Source organism: Agelaius tricolor, unplaced genomic scaffold, assembly GCF_023055355.1.
Source record: "Agelaius tricolor isolate 1412-34295 unplaced genomic scaffold, bAgeTri1.0.p SCAF_11, whole genome shotgun sequence".
In the NCBI taxonomy this organism is placed as follows: Eukaryota; Metazoa; Chordata; class Aves; order Passeriformes; family Icteridae; genus Agelaius; species Agelaius tricolor.
In genome coordinates this window covers 6803395-6825320 of record NW_027269271.1, presented here as the reverse complement: position 1 = coordinate 6825320, position 21926 = coordinate 6803395, and the positions used below count along the sequence as shown (strand labels likewise).

The 21926-nt window shown below is 44.8% G+C and overlaps 1 protein-coding gene across 1 annotated transcript in view; it reads left to right on the top strand.

Annotated features, from left to right (window-relative positions):
- The window catches only part of HMCN1 (hemicentin 1), a 161370-nt gene that overhangs the window by 118772 nt on the left and 20672 nt on the right, over window positions 1-21926 (top strand). The window contains exons 56-82 of the mRNA XM_071435950.1: window positions 552-739; window positions 1164-1260; window positions 4098-4259; window positions 4443-4556; window positions 4675-4877; window positions 5121-5202; window positions 5318-5449; window positions 5661-5810; window positions 6834-6993; window positions 7565-7689; window positions 9088-9271; window positions 9444-9541; window positions 10202-10486; window positions 11132-11322; window positions 11971-12052; window positions 12932-13068; window positions 16013-16154; window positions 17153-17297; window positions 18030-18157; window positions 18800-18956; window positions 19133-19254; window positions 19437-19601; window positions 19780-19887; window positions 20023-20160; window positions 20294-20428; window positions 20661-20930; window positions 21410-21600. Of these exons, the coding sequence (XP_071292051.1) occupies window positions 552-739; window positions 1164-1260; window positions 4098-4259; window positions 4443-4556; window positions 4675-4877; window positions 5121-5202; window positions 5318-5449; window positions 5661-5810; window positions 6834-6993; window positions 7565-7689; window positions 9088-9271; window positions 9444-9541; window positions 10202-10486; window positions 11132-11322; window positions 11971-12052; window positions 12932-13068; window positions 16013-16154; window positions 17153-17297; window positions 18030-18157; window positions 18800-18956; window positions 19133-19254; window positions 19437-19601; window positions 19780-19887; window positions 20023-20160; window positions 20294-20428; window positions 20661-20930; window positions 21410-21600 (4091 nt within the window). The remainder of the gene's footprint in view (window positions 1-551; window positions 740-1163; window positions 1261-4097; window positions 4260-4442; window positions 4557-4674; window positions 4878-5120; window positions 5203-5317; window positions 5450-5660; window positions 5811-6833; window positions 6994-7564; window positions 7690-9087; window positions 9272-9443; window positions 9542-10201; window positions 10487-11131; window positions 11323-11970; window positions 12053-12931; window positions 13069-16012; window positions 16155-17152; window positions 17298-18029; window positions 18158-18799; window positions 18957-19132; window positions 19255-19436; window positions 19602-19779; window positions 19888-20022; window positions 20161-20293; window positions 20429-20660; window positions 20931-21409; window positions 21601-21926) is intronic.

Here is a 21926-nt window from a genome sequence, read left to right as displayed (position 1 = left end):
ATCTCTTGTTCTCTCTTCAGCTTCCCATTGAGAATTGTGACCAAGACTTTCCTCTCTTTCTTTACTTTGGCCATCATTTTCTACAATTTCTGCAGAACTCCCAAAGCCTGAAGGGAACTGAGGATTTAGATTAATGAATGCCTCCTCAGCCATTTGGATGACCTTTTGTGTCTGTTGATCTGTCAGTGCTTTAGCCTTGGGAAACACTTCTTTGCTTTTATGGTGGCGTTATACCACTGAAAATACTGATTTATTGTTACAAAGGGGTCATGTCTTGGAAATTATTTTCTATTTTGATGGCAAAGAACACAGTGGAATAATTGGAAAATGGGTTTTCACCTCTCCTTCTCTCTGTGTGCTGTGAATGAGTGTAGCTCTGCTGCAGTCCTTGGAGGTAGGCTGAGTTGTTCCAGCTGAACTACTCATGGGATGGCTTTATCTGTCACTGGATTCACAGGAGGTTGAACTCTTTCCTCCTGCAAACCCAGTCTAATCTCACAACCACCTGAGAGGTGCTGAGTGAGTGTTCTCCTCGCTTTTGCTCCCTGCAGCTCCCCCATCCATCAGTGGGGCTGATGGGGATGTGCCCGAGGAGGTGACTGTGCTGGTGAGCAAGGAGGCAGCCATGGACTGCATTCCCACTGGGAGCCCTTCCCCAAGGATCACCTGGCAGAAGGATGGCCAGCTCCTAGCAGAGGATGACAAACACACATTGCTGTCCAATGGAAGGAGGTTACAGGTAGTGTCCTCTTTTTTGTAGTGGAAAAACTGGGTTTTGGCAACAAAAATCTGCCTGGTTTTGCTGAGTAGAGAGTATTTTCTTTCTCCTACAAGTTGTTGCAAATAGCACCTTAGGAGTTTTTGTCCTTTGTTCCTGTCCCTCACCTGCTGCTTCTCACTCCCATGTAATTCCTCAGATCTAACCATTTGTGGGGTCATGTTGTGAACCACATCAGTTGAAATCACTTAAATATTATTGATTTTTTTTTTGAGCAAATAGTGAAAACAGTGTATTCTGAAGAACTTTCTTCCCTATTGATGAATGAAAATGGAATGAAACAATGAAAGCAGAGAGCTGGGCTTAATCCTCTCCACTTGATTCTTTGGCAATGAATTGTCTATATATTAGCTCCAAAGCCATATTTTGTCTTTTTCTGCCTTAGATTTTGAATTCCCAAATAACAGATACTGGCAGGTATGTCTGCATTGCAGAAAACGTAGCTGGAAGTGCCAAGAAGTATTTTAACCTCAATGTTCACGGTAAGTACTGTCATCCATAACTTCTGTCTTCTGTCAAATGCTGGTTCAGCTTGGGTGTGTTATTTTTAGCAGACTGCCTAGACCCCCTCAGTATCATTCATGTGAGCCCTACTGGGTTTGATGGAGATTCTGACAGACCAGAACTCAAAAGTACCTTGACAACATATGGGTTTTGATACCACCTGGTTTTGGCTCCTCATATATGTTTCAGAAAGGTGGGAATTGTAATTGAGGGAGCCTTTTGTGGTGGCTGTCTTTACCCAGTTGGGGTTGCTGAGCCCTGGAATCATGAATTATAAGTAGGTTGGATTATAGGCTGTTTTGATTTATTCAGAAAATGCATTTTTTCAAAGAAATGACTGATAGAAAGCATCAAACAAAGGTACATAGCTTGTAAAAGCTTGGTTTTTAGAAATGTGCCCTTTGAGGTTCCTTTCTGTTCTCTATTTTTGGTTTTCTTGTGGAGTTACAATAGGGTTAAAGTAAATGTTGGCTTTAGGCATCAGAACTCTAAGACAAATACAATCAAGACATTTTTCATGAAGCAGTTTTCACTACCTCCCCTTCCCTCTCCTGATAATTTCAGAAAATCAAGACATCTCTAATTAATGTTTCAGAGAAAACCCAGACTTCCCCTTCTATTTCTGCCCACTTTCAGCTTTCCATCCTGAAGAGAAAAGGAGTATCATTCCCACTAATTCTTCTGTACCATTCCATGTTTCAACCTGACAAGGAGTACTGGCAGCTACATTTTTTTCTGCTTTATCTGATAGAAAACAAGGGCTGTCCTTTCTCCCATCTAAAGACAGTACCAGCATCCCAGGAAAGTGAGGAGTCAACTTATTAAACCCAGAATAATTGCTTTTTTTCCTCTGTCACACGTGCAGCAAATTTACCTACTACATGGCACAGATCTATAGCAATTTTTCCTGCTCAGCAATGCACTTAGCCAAAAATAGTGTTGTCGTGGGAAGAATTTGCCCTAAAGTTGTTCTCTGAGAAATTATTTTCTGGTCAGACAGTGGAGTCTGCCCAGATTTCCTGATGTGTGAGTTTTGCATTTAAATCAAAATATTTCACTTTTCCTGACATTCGTGTTTAAATTTAAACTTCTGTCTTAAAAACATCTGGTTTTAGTGACTATGGCTAAATACTATTCTCTTAAAAGAAATATTTGCATGAAGTTTCAGTTCTAACTCAACAGTATTACCAACTTAGATCTATTTTTCTTAATGCAGTTTAATTTGAAAAATTAGAATGTAGCTGTTCAGGAAAGACCACACAGGGTGAAGCACTAAGGAAAATGCATTATCAGTAAGCACCAGGATCTGTGTTTTGTCAATGTCACAAAAAAAGGCTGTTTCCCAGCATTTTTATGGGTTTCTAATAGAATTGCTTTCATAAATTTAAATAAAATACTAAAGATGATCTGAGTAATAAAACTAATATAACACCTTTTAAACCATAGGAAATAAGCACCCAGATTTAAAATAGTAGGGAAATAATAGGTATTTTTCATGCTGAGTGCTGTATTTGAGCCCCTGTGTCTTTATGCACATACAGATACATTTGCATATGCAGATTACCTGTGGTACATTTGTGGGTGCTTTTTGCTGCAGAAATTGAAATCAACCACTGACACAATTTAAGCAAGTTTCATTTAAGACAGCTGACATTTGGCCCTGTACATTAAATTACCCACCGCCAATAATCACATCTGTGGAAGATGAACTGTAAAAGTAAATAAATATAAATAACTATCAAATGCCGTCAGATCCGAATTCTCCACTTGCTCTAGTGAACCAATTTATCCTCTTTATCAGGGAAATATTCTTCAGTTATTCCAAGCTGAAAAATACAGACTGAATTCCTCATTTACATGGACTGCTCTTGTTTGTGCAGTGCCCAGAGGAGCCATAAAGTTGCCTTAATGACTGGTTTGTGTCACTCAAGTGGCAGCAAACAGCTGGAGCTTTTCAGGGGAAGATGGGCCAAAATACTTCAGCGTTTCTGTCTTTGAAGAGGAGGATTCCTTGTGTTCTTTGGAATGATTTTTCCACCCAATAAAGCCAAGAACATGCTTTTGCCTTCCTCTTAAGTGTTTTATATATCCCCACTGCAAAAACATGGCAACTAGAGCTTGGGGGTTATTAAAAGGAAGAGATTTACAGTTCTTTCATTCTAAATCGTTCTTGTAGAAAGGTCACATGTCAAACTATTCTTGATTTAAAAATTCTGGGACTTGTAAGCTTAAGGAATGCACCCCTTGGAGCAATGCTGCATGCCAGGATTTTCCAGTGCTTAGCTCACTGCTAAGCAACAGGTTTGTCTGGTTGACAGAACCACTCTGAACTGTGTTGGGAGGAATAAGTTTGGGGTCTCTGTAGGTAGAAAATGGATTGTTCCAGAGAGAACGGGAGCAACAAGGAATCATGAAGAAGTGATAGTCATCCTACATATCCTGAAAATGGGAATTTGCTCTGTGCTGCCTCACACAGCAAATGTCCGTGAGCAGTGTTAGAAAATTGACAGTGCATTGTCAGGGTCTTGTGTAGGTTCATTAGCCCTCCCAAACCTCCAGCACAGAAGGACTGCAAATGGAGTAATTGACATTGTTGTGAAGTACAGGAGCAGGAATGACCATTAGATTGTTTCAGTCTCATTTCCAGATGCATCCAAAGAGCAGTAGATCCATTCATAGGATGTGAAAGATTTTTTGAAACCTGGCCCTTTGGCAAAATGCAGCAATTCAGCTTTAATATAGTAAATCATGATCTTGTGGGAAATCCTTTGCTGATGCAGTAATAGGTGCTATTAATGTATTTCTCTCTCCACAGTTCCTCCAAGTGTTGTTGGGACTAACCCTGAGAATCTGACTGTGGTGGTGAATAATTTCATCTCTCTGACTTGTGAGGTCACAGGCTTTCCACCTCCTGATCTCATCTGGCTCAAGAATGGAAAGCCTATCAGTTCAAATTCCAACACTTTTATTGTGCCCGGTGAGGAATCTCAACTATTCTGCAGCCTTTGGGCTCAGCTTCTGTCTGGTTTGTCCTGACAGGGCCCATGGCCACTCTTCATGGGGCCTGTGCTCAGCCTGTTGCACCTGCAATTCTAAACCAGCCTCTGGGATTGACACAGTCAGCACAGAGCAAACCTCCAGCCTTCTCTCCTTGCTCCAGGTGCTCGGACGCTGCAGATTCCCCGAGCCAGGCTGTCAGATGGTGGAGAATACACTTGTACTGCCAGGAACCAAGCTGGGGAGAGTCAGAAGAAGAGCTTCCTGACTGTCCTTGGTTCGTGTTTTACTGTTTTCTGAAATAGGATCTATTGCCTGGGAAGTGTGGGGAGGCTTATCTGCTTTATGGGGTTGTTTCAGCGCAGTGCAGAACTGACTGTGGGCTCCTTCCGCAGTGCCCCCGAGCATCAAGGCGCAGGGGGGAGCGTCGGTGACAGCGCTGACCGTGCGCGTGGGCACCCCGGTGACCCTGGACTGCGAGTCCAACGCCATCCCCGCGCCCGTCATCACCTGGTACAAGAACGGCCGCCTCATCCCCGACTCCGCTGCCCTGGAGGTCCTGGCAGACGGGCAGACCCTGCGGATAAAGGCTGCAGAGGTGGGCCAGGCTGGGGGGAGGCTGCATCTGCCACTGCTCTGCCTCTGCCTGGCAATTATTTCAGTCTTTAGTGGTGTGTTTTAGTTGCTGTACATGGGAGGTGTGTTTCCTGGAGGCTTTACATCCTGTGAGAAGCACTCTGAGTTGGCAGGGGCACAGAGGCACACTTACTTTAATGCTCTAAACTGTAGCATTAAAATAAGAATCCATAATGATTTCTTTTAAAACTTGTTTTTATTTCAGGTTTCTGACACAGGACAGTATGTGTGCAAAGCCATAAATATTGCAGGACGAGATGATAAAAATTTCCATCTCAATGTTTATGGTAAGCAGACCCTCTGCATCATCTACAATAGTTATTGTAATAACATAAACTTAGCAGATCAGGCACTCCAAAATCAGTTTACATAACATTCTTACTGCTTCCATTCCATTCACAGTGCCTCCAAGTATAGAGGGCCCTGAACAAGAGCTGGTCAGTGAATCCATCAGTAATCCTGTCACCTTTGTGTGTGATGCCACTGGAATTCCTCCACCCACGTTAGTGTGGCTTAAGAATGGAAAACCTATAGGTAACATTGTCTCATGCTTTTCACTCCTCTTCTTCCCCTCTTAGAGGCAACTTTGCTGTCTGGTTTGTGTTTCTTCTTTATTTGTCTCTAGACACTCTTATGAGAACTGATTGGAATCTTTGTTTTGAAACTTTGATGGAACAATTTCTCCCAAAAGAGATGTTTGCTCCCTGTAGCTGGTTTGGAATGATGACTTGTTTATGTATTTCAGAAAACTTGGATTCTCTTGAAGTTCATATTTTATCTGGTGGAAGCAAGCTTCAGATCGCTCGCTCTCAGCTCCTGGACAGTGGCACCTACACTTGTATTGCCTCCAATCCAGAGGGGAAAGCTCAGAAAACCTATGTGCTTTCCATCCAAGGTAAGGAATGGGGGAAGATGCAGGGAGCAGAACTGGTTGAACATTGGGTAAATGTGAAACTGTCTGTGCTGGGGACACTGAGATCACATAACCACATAGAAAAGTGGAGAATTTGGACGGTTACTTCTGGAACCAGAGGGGAGAGTGGTTGGAGAGTTCCATAATTGTAGTCCAAAATTTAACGGAAAAGAATATCCTTAATCCCTGACTGTGGAACTTGAAGAGAGTTGTGCAGCTCGTGTGTGTCTGCTGTTGGTCACATCCCTGCTCCTGCTGAGCACTGGAGCTGCCTTGGTTGGCTGTGAATCAGCACACAGAGATGGATTCAGGAGCAGTGTCACCTGTTGTGCCATGGCAGGAGTTAACAAAGACCTACTGCCAGAATTTCCACCCCCACCTCAAATGACAAACCCTTATTTGCTATGGAATTGCCTCCTGCCTCGCTGTGAATCACTCTTAGCCTGTGATTGTTGTGTTTTCCTCTGTTCCTAATGACTCATCCCCACTAATTGCACTGGTGTACCCCTGCCTGCCAGTTTTCCCCCAAGTTCAGGAATGGAATGTCAAGCTGGTTGTTTGATCAAATGTGTCTGAAATTGCTTGAAACGCTCAGGACTTATTAGTGGAACTGACAGTCTTGACTTCATGGATAGCAGGACTTTCATCCTTGTTCCTTGGGAATGCAGGCTGGAAATGGCTTTGACTAGGATGGAATTATTAGTGTGACTGTTCACAGGGCTATGATGGTGTTGGTCACAGAATCCCAGACTGGTTTGGGCTACAAGAGACCTTAAAGCCCATCCAGTGCCACCCCCTGCCGTTGGCTGGGACCTTCCACTATCCAAACCCCATCCATCCTGGCCTTGGACACTTCCATGGGTCCAGGGGCAGCCACAGCTGCTGGGAGCCTGCCCCAGGTGCTGTACTCACTGCTGGTGCTCATGAGCTACTGCAGTGGGGCTGTTTCTAGTTCAGGTTACATTTCTTGCTGCTGAATCTCATCCTTCCATGGTGCATTTCCAGTTCCTCCCAGTATTGCTGGCTCTGAGATGCCGAGCGAGGTCAGTGTCCTCCTGGGGGAGAGTGTCCAGCTGCTCTGCAATGCCACTGGAGTGCCCACCCCGGATGTGCAGTGGCTGAAGGATGGAAAAACAGTTGCCAGCGATGATTTACAGAGGATAAGGCAAGAAAAACTAGCAGACACTGCTAGTATAGATTCTCTTCTATAATTTTAAGGGCCCTAAGGGGGGAATGGGAGGAGAGCCTGAACTGGAGCTTAGCCAGGTTAAGAACATCATCTCCCTCCTTAGCTTCTATAAATCAAGTATAATTTGTTAGTACTTTGATTTTTAAAAACTTCATTTTCTTAACAGAGATAAGTTTATGATACTTATGTCTTTCTCAGTTAATAAATTCCATAAATGTTTATCAGCTTCATGAAAGTTTATTAAGGTCATTTAGTTCCTTTGGGGGGGAAAGATCTGAGGCATGGAAATATTTTACTTAATGCTTATCATTATGGGTCCTTCAAAAGCCTGGCTGGAGTTGAATCTTAAAACCAAGTTAAGCAGGACATCTCTAGGAAAAACTTCTAAGCCTGTCTCTAACAGAAATATTTTGCAAAACACAATGCTTCTCTCATCAAGCTCCCAGGAGGATAGAGGTAGTTACTGAAATGTCCAGACCAGATTGTTTATTTGCTGTGTCAGAGGAGCACTAAACAAACTCCCAGTGCTTTGTGATGGTCCTTGTAGAGTGACTCCAGATGGCAGCACATTAAACATCTCCAGAGCTCTCACCTCAGACACAGGAAAATACACTTGTGTGGCTACTAACCCTGCAGGAGAGGAGGACAGGATTTTCAACCTGAATGTATATGGTGAGTTCTGCCAGATGTGAAACCCAAGGCTGCTCCATAATCCTATCCTTGGGAGTGCTCCCAAGGGAGAGCCCAGAGAGGAATGCCTGTCTGCAGTGGAATCCTGCATGCACATGTTTCTAATTGCCTGTGCTGTAGATATTACACAGGATGCTCTGTCAATGACAAAAGGGTTGAAATTGCTGGTAAATGTGTTTTGGGATAAACAGGAATTAATTTTGGGTGGATTTCATAATAGAGGGATTCTGCTTGCGGTGATTTTTTATTTCTTGTAGGGAAGATTATATTGGGGCTGATTTCCTGTGACCCTGCTGTTTTGTTGTATTATCTTCCCTAATTCCAATCAAAGCACATCAGCTATGAACAGAGTGGTATGAAGGGAGCTGATAGTTAAAGGTCCCGAGAGTTTAAAAATGAGGGAGTGTTGGAGGAAATTGCACAGTTTGACATCCAGTGGCTAGTTAGTGTAATCCTTTAGCAGCATAGAGAGTGGATATTTTAAATTGTGGAAAATGTGGTCATTAAGTGGAGGGAGGAGAGGAGAGTTCTGTCCAGGTAGGGTTTCACTGCAGGGTAGGTGTCTGTCCCACTTACACAGAGTCACTGGGAACACAGGCACAAGGAGATCAATAAGAGATGACCTTTGGTATCATAAAAAACAGTGCTGAATGATCACAGCACATCTTTTTGGCACAGAATGGCTCTGCACAACAGCAGGGAGTTTGTGCTCAGTTTGCATTGGCTGAAGTTCAAGCAATAACCAACTTAAAAGTCTTATTGGTGTCACTGTCACAGTGAGTGATGGGATCCTAACTGAGCCAGTGCCTGGAGCTGCACCTGGCTGGGCTTCTTTATGTAGTGAACCCCCCAAGGCCATGGCTTTCAAACTAACCTGTAACCCCAAAGAGCCCCAAAGCAGCAGTTTGTGTCATCATCCAGAATACTTACCTAGGCATTTTGAACTTTCTCCATTTAAGAATGAAATAAGCAGATGCATCCAGACATCAACAAATTAACTTTCCTCCTCTGTGATTTCACTGTGTTTAAGATTTATTGAAGGCCATGAGTTTGAGTGGTCCCTTCTGGCCCTGGGTTCAGCCCATCCCTTCCTGCACTGTCCTTCTCTCCCCAAGAATTTCAGGCCCTAAGCTCTGTCTTGCTTGCTGCAGGCTGGCAAATCAAAGAGAAGTCTGCTGTCATTGTACAGTGCCTCTGATTTGAAATATATAAGTGGATAATTTTTAGTGCTCAGTATTATTGTCTGAGGATTTGCTCTACCAAAAATGGGATCCTGTTAGTGAATTGCCAGTGGGGCATTGGGGGCAGGATTTCCTGCAGGGTGAAATGGTTTCAAGAGCCTGTTTTAATGCATTCCTTTCCATCATCTGCAAAATGCAGTTCCTCCAACGATAGCCAATAGTAAAGATGAAGCAGAGGAGCTCACTGCCCTTTTGGACACCTCCCTAAATATTGAATGTGCTGCTGCTGGGACCCCCCCACCACAGCTCCACTGGCTGAAGAATGGCCTTCCTCTGTCTGTCTCCTCCCAGATCAAGCTCCTCTCAGCTGGGCAGATCCTCAGGTTGGTTTTCTTTTCTTTTAACTGGCTGACTTTCTGTTCTTTTTTGCAGTATCAGCATAATTCTGCTGTATTTTTGGAAGCAAGAGTAAAATTTGGTCCAAACCACTTATAATAAAGGTAATGTGTTCCATGTATTCCATTTACAGCTTGCTTGAATTGCTTTTTTCCTTAGGCTTACCCGAGTGCAGATATCTGATACTGGAGTGTACACTTGTGTAGCATCTAACAGGGCTGGAGTGCACAACAAACATTACAACCTGCAAGTTTTGGGTGAGTGTTTCTGAAATGTTTTATGTAAAGAATCTTATTTCTTGATTTCTTAAACCTACTCTTTAATTTTCTTTCTCACCAACACCTTATTGCAGATAGCCACAAGTACATCTTAGAGATGATCACTGGGAAAATACTAACTTGCAAAATGTTGGGTTTTTTTAAAATGAGAAGTGTTTTAACCCTAGAAAAGTCCTTACTTGAATTATCACTCATAACCATAAAATCACATAGTGGTTTGGGTTGGAAGGGACCTTAAAGCTCATCTAGTTCCAACTCCCATAATGTGTCACAGGTTTTTTTAGAAAGAATAATATTCAATTTGTAAGCAAAGCTTAGCACAGCTATGTAAGTGGGGAAGTGCAGAAGGGGCAGCTTGTTCCAGCTGTTCTGTTCCTGGAATACCCTTGTGATATGTGTGACAGAGCATTGTCCTTGCAGTGCCCCTGTGCTGTGTGTGACTGAGCTCTGTCCCTGTGCTGTGTGTGACTGAGCTCTGTCCCCTGTCCCTGTCCCGTGTGTGACTGAGCTCTGTCCCTGCAGTGCCTCTCTCCTGTGTGTGACTGATCTGTGTCCCTGCAGTGCCTCTCTCCTGTGTGTGACTGATCTGTGTCCCCGCAGTGCCTCTGTCCTGTGTGTGACTGATCTGTGTCCCCGCAGTGCCGCCCAGCCTGGACAGCGCGGGGAGCACGGAGGAGGTGCTGGTGCTGCGGGGTGACACGGCCATGCTGGGCTGTGTGAGCGATGGCTCCCCTGTCCCCAGCGTGTCGTGGCTCAAGGATGGCCTGGCCCTGTCCCCGCCCCTGGGGGCCCGCCTGAGCTCAGGCAGGCGCGGGATGGTGCTGCAGGTGCTGCGGGCAGAGCCTGCCGACACGGGCAGATACACCTGTGTGGCCTCCAACGCCGCTGGGCACAGCAGCAAGCACTTCGTCCTAAAGGTGCTGGGTGAGTGCTCACCTGTCAGCATGACACTTTAAACACCTCCAGGGATAAAGACTGTTTCCATAGGCTCACAGAATCCCAGAGTGGTTTGGGTTGGGAGGGACCTTAAAGCCCATCCAGTTCCACCCCCTGCCATGAGCAGGGACACCTTCCACTATCCCAGGCTGCTGCAAGCCCTGTCCAGCCTGGTCATTTCCTTTATGATAAATGAGAGGAATAAGGAAATGAAAGATACCTAAAGATGTGTGAATGTGCAATACACTATGTATTTCCCAAGTACTGAAATGTGCTATAATTAATATAATTATATGCTATAAATTAGTAACTCTGCTTAGCAGAAACTCAGCTTGACAGGAAGATGAACAGCTGAAAGCACGGCAGTAAAAAGGCTGATAAATATAGTTGCTGAAATCATACAGTGTTTTCTGTGTATTTTTTAAAACATTTTTTAACTTAAAATTCTAAATAATAAAATATGAAAATTAATAGGCAGAGTCAGATAGAAATTACCTGAGTTCCTCAGTGAGTTCATGATACAGTCAGAAATAATTAAATGTAGACTAATTCTACTGACTCTACCCACAAGATCAATTAGTTTTTACAGGTGTTTTAAGTCCATAAAGAACTGGAATGTTTTTCTTTCTGCAGAGCCTCCCCATATCAATGGTTCAGATGAACCAGAAGAGCTCTCTGTCATTGTTAACAACCCACTTGAGCTTCTCTGCATCTCCTCTGGCATCCCAGTGCCCAAAATCTCATGGATGAAGGATGGGCGCCCACTGCTGCAGACTGACAATATTCATGTGCTAAGAGAAGCCCTCCGAATTACCAGTGCTCAGGTAGAGTGTTTGTTTCAAAATAGTCTCAGTTCTGCAATCCCTAAAATGGTTCCTGCCTTAGGACCATCCTCAGAGGTGTCCTAAAAGCCTCTGAAATTCACCCACCTGCATTTGTAGTTAGAGAAGGGTCCAGGTCAAACAACCTTTAAAAACCTGCATCAATAACCAGAGGCTGGGTCCAGCTGTGGATGCCCAGGTGAAGTTCCCCAGACAGAAGTGGGATAGAGCTTGGGATTGATTACTGCTTGTTTTGTTTGTAAAAGAAACACTTCTGGGCTGTACAATGAGGAGTTCATAGGAAGGAGAAACCATAAAGATGTTAATGACTGTGTGCACAAGAGGATTTCCTCAGTACCCAAACCTGAGCCTTCCTTAGGTGGATCCCTATAGCCAATTCCATCTTCAGTGCTGGACACACATTGTCCAGTGGGATTTTAGGAAGTCCTGAAACTCCTGAGCCATCTCTGAATAACCCCATCAAAGTGAAATAAAGAAATATTCAACAACTTCATTACTTTCTTTCTGTGTCTCCTGTCCTTGTGTTCTAGTGCTGCCTGTTGTATGTTGTTACTGTGTTTGTATTTCTTGGTTTTGCTGAATTTCTCCCATAATCTGGAGTTTCTGCTGAAATTGTTCCTGTGTTTCCAGGTGGAGGACACAGGAAGATACACGTGTTTAGCATCTAGCCCGGCAGGAGATGATGACAAGGAGTATTTAGTACGAGTGCATGGTAAGTTTAATTTAGGGAAAAAAAAATTTCCTCAAACTGTAAACTGTTAAGATACATGTTCAGCATCTCATTTAACAAACACATATTCCTAAAGATGAAATATTTTATGATATGGTCATAATAGTGTTTCTCATTAAAGATGGTTATTCTGAATGTGATACACAATGTGGTGTTTGTGAGGGTCCCCAGGATGAGGGAAGAGATGAATCTGACTCCATGTCTCAGATGGAGATTTATTATTTTATGATATTATACTATATTATATTAAAAGAATGCTTTACTAAAACTATGCTAAAGAAAGAGAAAGTAGACATCAGAAAGCTTAACAAGAGTGATAAAGAAAAACCTGTGACTCCTCAGAGCCTGGACACAGCTGAACCATGATTGGTCATTAAATTAAAACAATTCGCATGGAACCAATCAAACATTCACCTGTTGGTAAACAGTGTCCAAGCCACATTCCAAAGCAGCAAACACAGGAGCAGCAATCAGATAATTATTGTTTTCATTCCTCTCTGAAGCTTCTCAGCTTCCCAGGAGAAAATCTGGGGCAATGAGGATTTTTCAGAAAATATCATGGTGACAACACAATAAGAAGGGAAGTTCCACCTGATTTCTGTTACAATTCCAAGTCTTATTTTGAATATCCAGGAAGCTCACAGATGTCAGTATTGGTTGGATCAAGTTTGCTGTGCTCACTCTATAGAGATGTGAAATACACTGCTATATTTAACACAGCTGTTGAGAGGAAGAACTAATTAATGATACCCCAGCTTTGCATTTATTTTCAACTTGAGATAAACTGGAAATTTTCAATCACTACTTTTCTTGACAGTTCATATGTGTGGTGTTGATTTTGTTCTCTGTTTTTTGTCCCAGTCCCCCCCAACATCGCCGGTACCGGAGGGCCCCAGGAGCTGGCGGTGCTGCAGAACAGCCAGGCCATTCTGGAGTGCAGGTCGGATGCTGTGCCCCCTCCCACCATCTCCTGGCTGAAGAATGGAGAGCTGCTGGAGGTACTGAGCTTGCAGCCTTGGTGCTGGCCTTCTGCTCGCTGCAGTTGTCACAGCAGTGCTCCAGGTCTCCTGCTCTGCTCACTCACCCCTCAGCCCGAGTCACATGCCCCCAGCTCAGAGCAGCTGGGTAGCCCCAGTGCCTCTGCAGTCAGCCCCAATGAGGCCCAGAGCCAGTGGGTGGAGTGGCCATCCCGCTGTTACTTGTTCTTTTTTCCTTTAGGGGGATCCCTTGCTCCTCCTGGATCCTCTGAGCAATGCTAGAAGCCTTCGGTAAACTCCTGAATGGCTTCCCAGGAAAGGTAGCTGAGACAAGACTGCACTCTATGTTTCCTTTGGCTATATTATGCATCCTCCTACTCTAGTAGCATTTAGAAAGGAATTCAAAGTTATTTAAAAGAAAATGGGTTGCTAATCACCAGGTTTTGTACCAAGTGCATCTTTCCCACTCAGAATTCCATAGTGCCATGGCAAGGCATACAGTCTTTTCTGGTTGAGAGACAATTACCAAGATGAAGATGGTTTATAAAGAAAGAATTTTTTCCTTCCCACTCTTGGGACCACTCACAAACCAGGTCCTTCTTAACTGAACATTAAAGTTCAGTTACAAATTAATTTTTTTCTCTCAACCTTTGTTCATTAATAAAGAAGAAACAAATACAGATTATGAATTTTCTCCTTTAGCTGTGATCCATCACTAAATCTTCACCCAAGTTTCAGCTTGTTTGCTTTCCTCTGACATGTCATTCCTCAGACTCTTTCTCTGTGGTTGATTTAGAAGAATTAAATGTAACTGGAAGAAAGATCTGGTGGGTGAACATGTCTTAAAAAGTGCTGCTAGGGACCATGATCTTAATATAGCCCAGGAACCAACTGGAAACAAATTTAACAGGACCATTCTACTTCTGGACAGTTGATTCTCTAATTGGGTGGTGAGGTTTTTAAATGAAAACAAGGTTGAACAAAGCTTGGAAATAAAATACAGGAATGCTTTTTGCCTTGGCCTTCATTGGAAAGCTTGTGTTTGGAAAGCAGTGCTTAAGGAACATAAACCATGAAAAGGAGCTCCTGTTAAAAATATTCACTAGAAAACAAAAGTAGAGGAACATTGTGACAGCCAGAGGTGCTCAGATGGTAACCTGGGAATTATCTTTGCACTGTTAGTTCTTCTCCTGCCTCATGAACTCATGTCAGAATGTGGGGGCTAAAGCTTCTTGGGACTTCAAAGCCCATCCAATGCCACCCTCTGCTGTGGGCAGGGACACCTTCCCCTATACCAGGTTGCTCTGAGCCCTGTCCAGCCTGGCCTTGGACACTTCCAGGGATCCAGGGGCAGCCACAGCTTCTCTGGGCACCCTGTGCCAGGGCCTGCCCACCCATGAGCTCATATGCTGGACATCAGGAGAAATCAGTGTCCTCCCCAGTGTTCAGCTGCTTTCTCAACTCCAAAGAAATGTAACAGCTGACTAATCCTGAGCAGCTGGAAATGGGTGTCCTTGGGTGTGGGAGGAGAGGTGAGGAGCTCCTTGGCAAATCATCCTCCTTTCCTGGAAAAGTGGAGGTGCTGCAGTGACAGGAGAGGGCTGGAGAAAGGCAGGTTCTCAGCCCACAGTGTTATTTCAATTTAAATATCACTGGTTTTGTGAAGCAGCCTTGTGGAGTTTGTCATTCCTCCCGCTTTTGTTGTCTTCCACTGGGCAGATTTTGAGGTGAGGCCTGCCCTAGTCCATCTCTGTGTGCTGACTGATGGAATTGTGCAGCATCACCTTCTCTAGCAGCAGAACTATGGAAAGATCTGGCCTCCAGCAGCTTTGAAGTTGTGGCACTCTTGAGGGATTTTGGAAATGCACATTGAGAGTTAAGAAAAGAATAGGAGCCTCCTAGCCTAACCTGGCTTTTTTCAAACACTAAAAGACTTGCTGAGTTTGAATTTTTTTTTCCAACATGAGTTTTCTGGCTTACTTTGAGTAGAGCCTAAGGATTAAGTTATAGCTTCATTGCCTTTCTTCTGTTATCTCTAGGTTTCTGTTAGAAGCAATCACATAGGTTGTGTTCTCAACAGGAAAGGCCAGTGATAGCCCAGAATCTGCCAGTAACCCACCCTGGTGGTGAATTGTGTCACCTCAGAGCTCCAGCCCTGCACTGCAGCCTTGGAGCTGGTGCCTGGTGTGAGAGCAGAGTACCAGGGTGCTGGTGCAGAGCCAGTGGAGTTTCATCTCTCTGGGGTGCCCTTCTCAGACCCTCTAACCAGAAGAGTAGATGGGAATGTCAGCTTTGAGTTCCATCCAGAGGATAGGTAGCACATACTGGAAAAGCTAAGTTTGTGCTCTTTTTCCTGCTGTTTTTTATCCAGTCAGGTCTCTGAGCACTTGTAGCTGATGTTGCTGTCAGTGATTGATGCAGACACAGCCCAGGCTGGGTGTGGTGAAGCTCTCACTGAATTGGCTCCTGGCAGGGGCTGTGGAGTCACTGCAGGGCTGGGAAGAGGGGCAGCCTGTGCCCAGAACTGCTGGCTGGTGAATTCCTGGCTGGTAAACTGAGCTGGCTAAGCCTGTGCTGCCTCCCAGCTGAGCCACACTGTGATGCTGGAAGTGTAGAGAAACTTTGATTCCTTCTGCCTGTGGTGTGCATAGACAACCAGATAAATTAAATTAATCATGTGCTATTAGGTGCCCCTTTCCATAAAAGCTCCAAAGCCCTTTGGCTCTGTAACAGGTGCCTCCTTCAGGCACAAGCCTCAGTAGGGGTTTCAATGGAGAACCAGTAACCAATGCTAAGTTTTAGAAGTTTTTTTTCACCCTCTTCTCTTCAGGGATGTAAAGGAACAGTGAGTTCAGTCCCTGGTTCATTGGTGCCCTTCTCTGCTGGCTCTTAGTGCAGTGCAGATGTTGTGTGCAGAGGCCAGCAGAGAAGGGCTAAAGCCCTGCCTGTGTCTGTGTGCCCGCAGGGAGGGCCCCGGCTGCGGATCCTGTCCGGCGGGAGGTACCTGCAGATCAACAACGCCGAGCTGGGGGACAGTGCCACATACACCTGTGTGGCCAGGAACGTGGCAGGGGAGACCACCAGGGAGTTCCTGCTGGCAGTGCACGGTAACCTCACGCAGCAGCCTCGGGCACCTTGGGCTTTGCAGCAGTTCAGGCAGCAGGAACTGAGCATTTGTGGTCACTTTCCAGCCATGTGTTGGCCTCTCAGGCCATGCCCAAACTGTGGGGCCATGTGCATGGCCTCATGTCCCACTGCTGAGCCCACAGCTGGCCCCCAGACTAAGGGACCTGCTGGGCACTTGCAATGGCTCAGTCACATCTGTGTGCTTCACTCACCATTTGTGGCTGCATCCAGCCATCATCCTGACAGGGAGTCATGGTACATCCAGAGTGAGCACCCATATCCAGGACTGACAAATGCTCTCGAACAAACCCAGAGCAATTCTTTGAAGCATTTGACTGGCACCCTTGGGACAAGGTTTCACAGCTGGCTTGACAGGTTACTTGAGAGCTGTGGCAGCTTCTCTGCACCTGCAGAGGACAGGGCTTGAGGGGCCTTATGCTTCATACTTGTCCTGTGCTACCATAGCCCTGAGCTACATTTTAAACCTTTTTATTTTCTCACCTCTATTCTGATGAGAAGTTATTCTACTCTCACACTCAGGTGACTGGAAGGAACTTTCCCCCCTGTTTTCTATTCTGTTTACAGCCCAGTCATGTGGGCCCTGCCTTACCCTGTGCCCCCAAAGACTGGCCTTACCTGGTCCAGCTAAAGTCCTTTTTTCTCCTTAGTGTGTGATCAGGAAGCAAGGATTCAGCAGCCTTAGCTTGCTGAATTCCCTGTGCTCAACTGCTGCTGTTTTAGCTCAGTGGTACCCTTTGCAGTAACTTGCAGAACTGACCTTTGCAATGCATTTCAGCCAAAATTTCTTTCTCCTTTCCTGCTGCACCTTGGCAATTACCGTCACCCAGAATGGTAAGAAACTTGTTCCTGTCTTTGCAGTGAGCCCAAACCCACTGCTGCACCTCTTTTCATGTGTTCAGTTTCAATCACTGCACTGTAGAGTTACTTCTTTTGTGTCATCAGCAATTTTCCCTTGCAGTGGCTCCCACGATCCGGAGCAGCCCCCAGACTGTCATGGTGCACATCAACACCTCTGCCCTGCTGGAGTGTGCTGCAGAAGGAGTTCCAGCCCCCAGGATCACCTGGAGAAAGGATGGGGCTGTTTTTACTGGAAACAATTCCAGGTATTGCCCAGAATTTTTAGCATAAATAGTCTTCATTGCTACTTAAGAATCTATTTATTACAGAAACTTAATTATACATGAGATTGTTCTAGAGAAAAGTGGCAGCACCAAAGGTTTCACCTTTTTGTTGTTAAGAAGGATAAAAAATTCCTTTGGCAACCAAATATACTCATTCTGACATTAGAGATTTTGAAGAGTAAATGTAAAAATCTTTAGATTTTTATATATACACAGAGTTTTGGGATGAAGCCAAGCAATTTCATGTAGACCAAAAGCGATTCTGCATTTTCTAATACCTGAAACTTTTTATACATATTCTAATACCAACTTTTATCATAGTGAATGGTTTCTGTCTCCTGACTGTTTTAGAAGGAAGAAGTTTGGCATTTTTGAGAACTGAGCCAAATGCTAAGGAATTCTGTTATATCTCAAAGAAAAAGTACAGGCATTAATTAAGATTTTTAAGGTTAAATGAGAAACCATAAAAAAGGGAGTTAGCTGTTTTCTGTAAATCCAGTATCTTTTATGTGAAATCACCATGTCAGCCAGATTTCGTCATTTCTTTGGGAAATGCACATGCTGGGAAAGAGTGAAATCAATGAGAAAACTCTGTGTCCCAATTAATGCATGCTTCATTTGGGCTGTTGGTTGTGTCCCCTGAGTCATCTCTTCTGTGCTCTGGCAGGGTGCCCTGTGGATGGCTGGAGGGCAGCCCCGTTTGCTCTGTTGCAGGTATTTGGTGCTGGAGGATGGCTCCCTGCACATCCCCTGGGCTCAGGTGGCTGACACGGGCAGATACGTGTGCATGGCCACCAACGCCGCGGGCAGCGAGCGCCAGCGCCTCGACCTGCACGTCCTCGGTACGGCTGCTCAGTCCACTGCCTGCAGGCTTCTCCTGACACAGGCAGTCTCAGTTTAGCCCCTTCCTAGCTGCTCTGGTTAAAAAAAAAACAGGGGAGAAGTTGCTGGAAAATCCCAGCTTTACAGAGATGGGGCAACTGAGAGGTGTTTTAAAAGATTTTATTCTATTATCAGTCTTGTTGAAGGGTGAGACATAAGAGATGTAAAACTCAATGCCATTCTATCAGAAGCCAACCTATTTCCTGATTACAGTACCTTAGAAATGCTTTTCTGCCTGTTAGCTTTGTCACACAATGCTGCTAATACTTCTAACACCAATCACCTATTATTTTACCCCATGTGGTCTTGCTACAATGCATCTTTCACAGCTCTAATTTTCCAAAATATCTGGTCTTTTTGCAAGGCCATCTTTTGAAACTTGTTTCTAGTTCAGTCTCTCTCAACAATGTCATCTCTGTTCCATGGCCTTTCTAAGTCACCACGCCTTATCTCAGAGTTTGCATACAAATGTACAAGATTATGTGAACTTTCAGGCAGGTTTTGAGAATCCTTTACAAATCTATTTCTCACAAGAAATGTGTGTATATATATATACACATATATATAATTATTCTAAATAATTAGGCTTTGTTTGTCCTTAGTTCCTCCAACTATTGCTCCTGGGCAGACGAATATCACAGTTACTGTAAATGTGCAAACCACTTTGCCTTGTGAAGCCACTGGAATTCCCAGACCAGCAATTAGCTGGAAAAAGAATGGGCATCTGCTTAGTGTTGATCAAAACCAGAATACATACAGGTGAGAGGTGTTTTCTTTTTCATTGTGGGTTTCAAGTTTTCAGGGATGATTTTGGCACTTGAAAAATCTGTCTGTGCTTAAACATTACATTGCCTAGCCAGCAAATTCAGTGGGCTGATCACCTGAGAAGGAAAGAAGTATTTCAATGGCTTTTACTTTCTTTTTTCTTTGTTCAGACTTCTGTCTTCAGGTTCCTTAGTAATCATTTCTCCCACTGTGGATGACACTGCTGTCTATGAGTGCTTTGTGTCAAATGATGCAGGAGAAGATCAAAGGGCAATTGATCTCACTGTTCAAGGTAGACGGGATATTGCTATACATGTGTGTGCCACCCAGAACTTCTTTGGGGTGTTCTGGTGTTGAGATGAGATTTTTATTTCATTCCTCTTTGATACTGATATTCATGAGTCTCTGGTATTTTCAAGAATTTGTAACAAATGAATGTGGACAAGTAACCTTTGCCCTGCTCTTGATTTTCAGTGCCCCCATCCATAGCAGATGAAGCCACAGAGCTCCTGGTGACAAAGCTCTCTCCAGTTGTGGTTTCCTGCACTGCCTCTGGTGTTCCCATCCCCTCAGTTCATTGGACCAAAAATGGCATCAAGTTGCTTCCTAGAGGAGATGGCTACAGAATTCTCTCTTCAGGTAATGTGCTGCAGGAGATCAGTGCAATCAGACACATCCATAAGTAATGAATTACAGAAATGCAAACAATCCCCCAGAGATCCTCTCTCTGATGGCTTGGAATGAAATAAGGGATGCTGTATGGGAGCAGCTGTGCCTGGAGGATGCTCTGCATGTTGTGGTGCTCTCTCTGCTCCAGGAGCTGTGGAGATCCCCTCTGCCCAGCTGGCCCATGGGGGCAGGTACACCTGCGTGGCCCAGAACGCCGCGGGCTCTGCCCACAGGCACGTCACTCTGCACGTGCAGGGTAAGCTGGAGGCTGATGAGCAAGGCTGGCAGCCAGCATTGCTACTTCAGCCTGCTCAAGTTGTACAGTTGTAGTGCTCTTCTGTATTGTCCTAGCCTTGAATGTTGGCTTTTCCCTTTTTCTTTCATTCCACAGAGCCACCCGTTATCCAGGCCCAGCCAGGGGCATTGGATGTCATCGTGAACAATCCCATTGTGCTGCCCTGTGAGGCCATGGGCACTCCTCAGCCTGTGATCACGTGGCAGAAGGAGGGCATCAACATCATCACCACAGGTATTCTCCCAAAGCCTGGGACCTTGCCTGCTCCTGTGACACAGACACCCATTTTCATTTCTGGAACTTGGGTTTCTCTTCTCCTCTAGTTCACCAAACCAGAAGTGTCATACTTTGATTACATCTGTTTTAGGGAACAGTTACATGGTCCAGCCAAGTGGCAGTTTACAGATTGCCAGAGCAGCTGTGGAAGATGCTGGCACTTATATGTGTGTTGCTCAGAATCCAGCAGGCACTGCTCTGGGGAAGATCAAGCTGAAAGTTCAAGGTAAATCACCTTTTAAAGTCCTTCTCTTGGTCCAAATACAATTCTGAGCAACAGAAAGGGACCTGGTGCTTTCCTGTTTGATGTGATACTGAACAGAGCTCAGGAGGTGTATTCCCTTTAGTTCAATGTCTGCTTTAAGGCATGCTTTTACAGTTATTTTCACCAATAACAAAAGAGTTCCTTGCTTCTTACAGCATCTAATTCTTTCAATAATTGTCTTTCTTCCTTTCAGTTCCTCCTGTTATCAAGTCCCACGTGGAGGAATATGTTGTTGCTGTTGATCAGTCTGTCACTCTGCAGTGTGAGGCTGAAGGCTACCCTGGGCCAGAGGTCAGCTGGCACAAGGATGGGCAGCAGATAACAGAGTCCATGAGAAGGAGAATGCTGAGCACGGGAGCTCTGCAGATCCTGTTTGTGCAGCCTGGGGACAGCGGCCGCTACACCTGCACTGCGGTGAATCCCGCAGGATCCAGCACCTCCAGCACAGAGCTGGCTGTGCATGGTAAGGAGCTCTTCCTAGGAGCATGGGGGGCACTGCAACAGCTGCTCCTGACAGGCTGAGGACTCCCCATCCCTGGAGTGTTCAAGGCCGGGTTGGACAGGGCTTGGAACAACCTGGGATGGTCAAAGATGTCCCTGTGCACAGCAGGGAGTTGGAATGAGATGGGCTCTAAGGTTCCTTCCGGCCCAAACCATCCTGTGATTCCATGATAAGTGGGACTGTAGGGAAATTATGTGTGTTACCAGTGTGACCCTACAGAGAATAAGGAGCTAGGGATGTACAGGGAGGAGTTCAGGAAAATTGTGCTACTTAATATAGGGGAGTGTTATTAAGTTGTAATATTGGCCAGTTGCTTGAACTTTGGCACACAGTCATTGATGGAAATGGACAATCCAGGTGGTCCAGGCAAGGGATTTCTTCAGTCCAGTGTTGTGCTTGGATAATGCCCAGAGGAAATGTTTCAAATGATCTCCCCACAGTCCCACCCAGGATCCGCAGCATGGATACGCAGTACACGGTCACGGAGAGCTCCCAGGCTGTTCTGTCCTGTGGGGCTGAGGGGATCCCAGCACCAACAATTAACTGGAGGAAGGACAACATGTTGTTAAAAGACACAGTGGGAAAATACCAGACTGTGCCTGGTGGAGACCTCATTTTGGACAGTGTTGTGGTAAGCTCCCTGAGTCTAAGCTATTACCGGACACATTTGGCAGTGATAAGGTCCACTTCTGGGTTAGTCATTGTTTTATTTTGATTTCTTGTTCTTAATGTTCCAAAATAATTACAGAAGTTTCATTTTCCACTGGGGAGTAAAATCTGTGAAGAATTTGTAGTGGTAAATCCTCAGGAAGGGTAAAAAGTGTTAGTCATCCTTGAAATTTAGGGATGTAGAAGAGCTCAGCTGAGCATTTCTGCTGAATGCTTGTTCCAAGCCTTTCAAGATTATCTTGCTGATACAAGTGGCATGTGCTGTAGGATATATCCCAGCTGAAATTT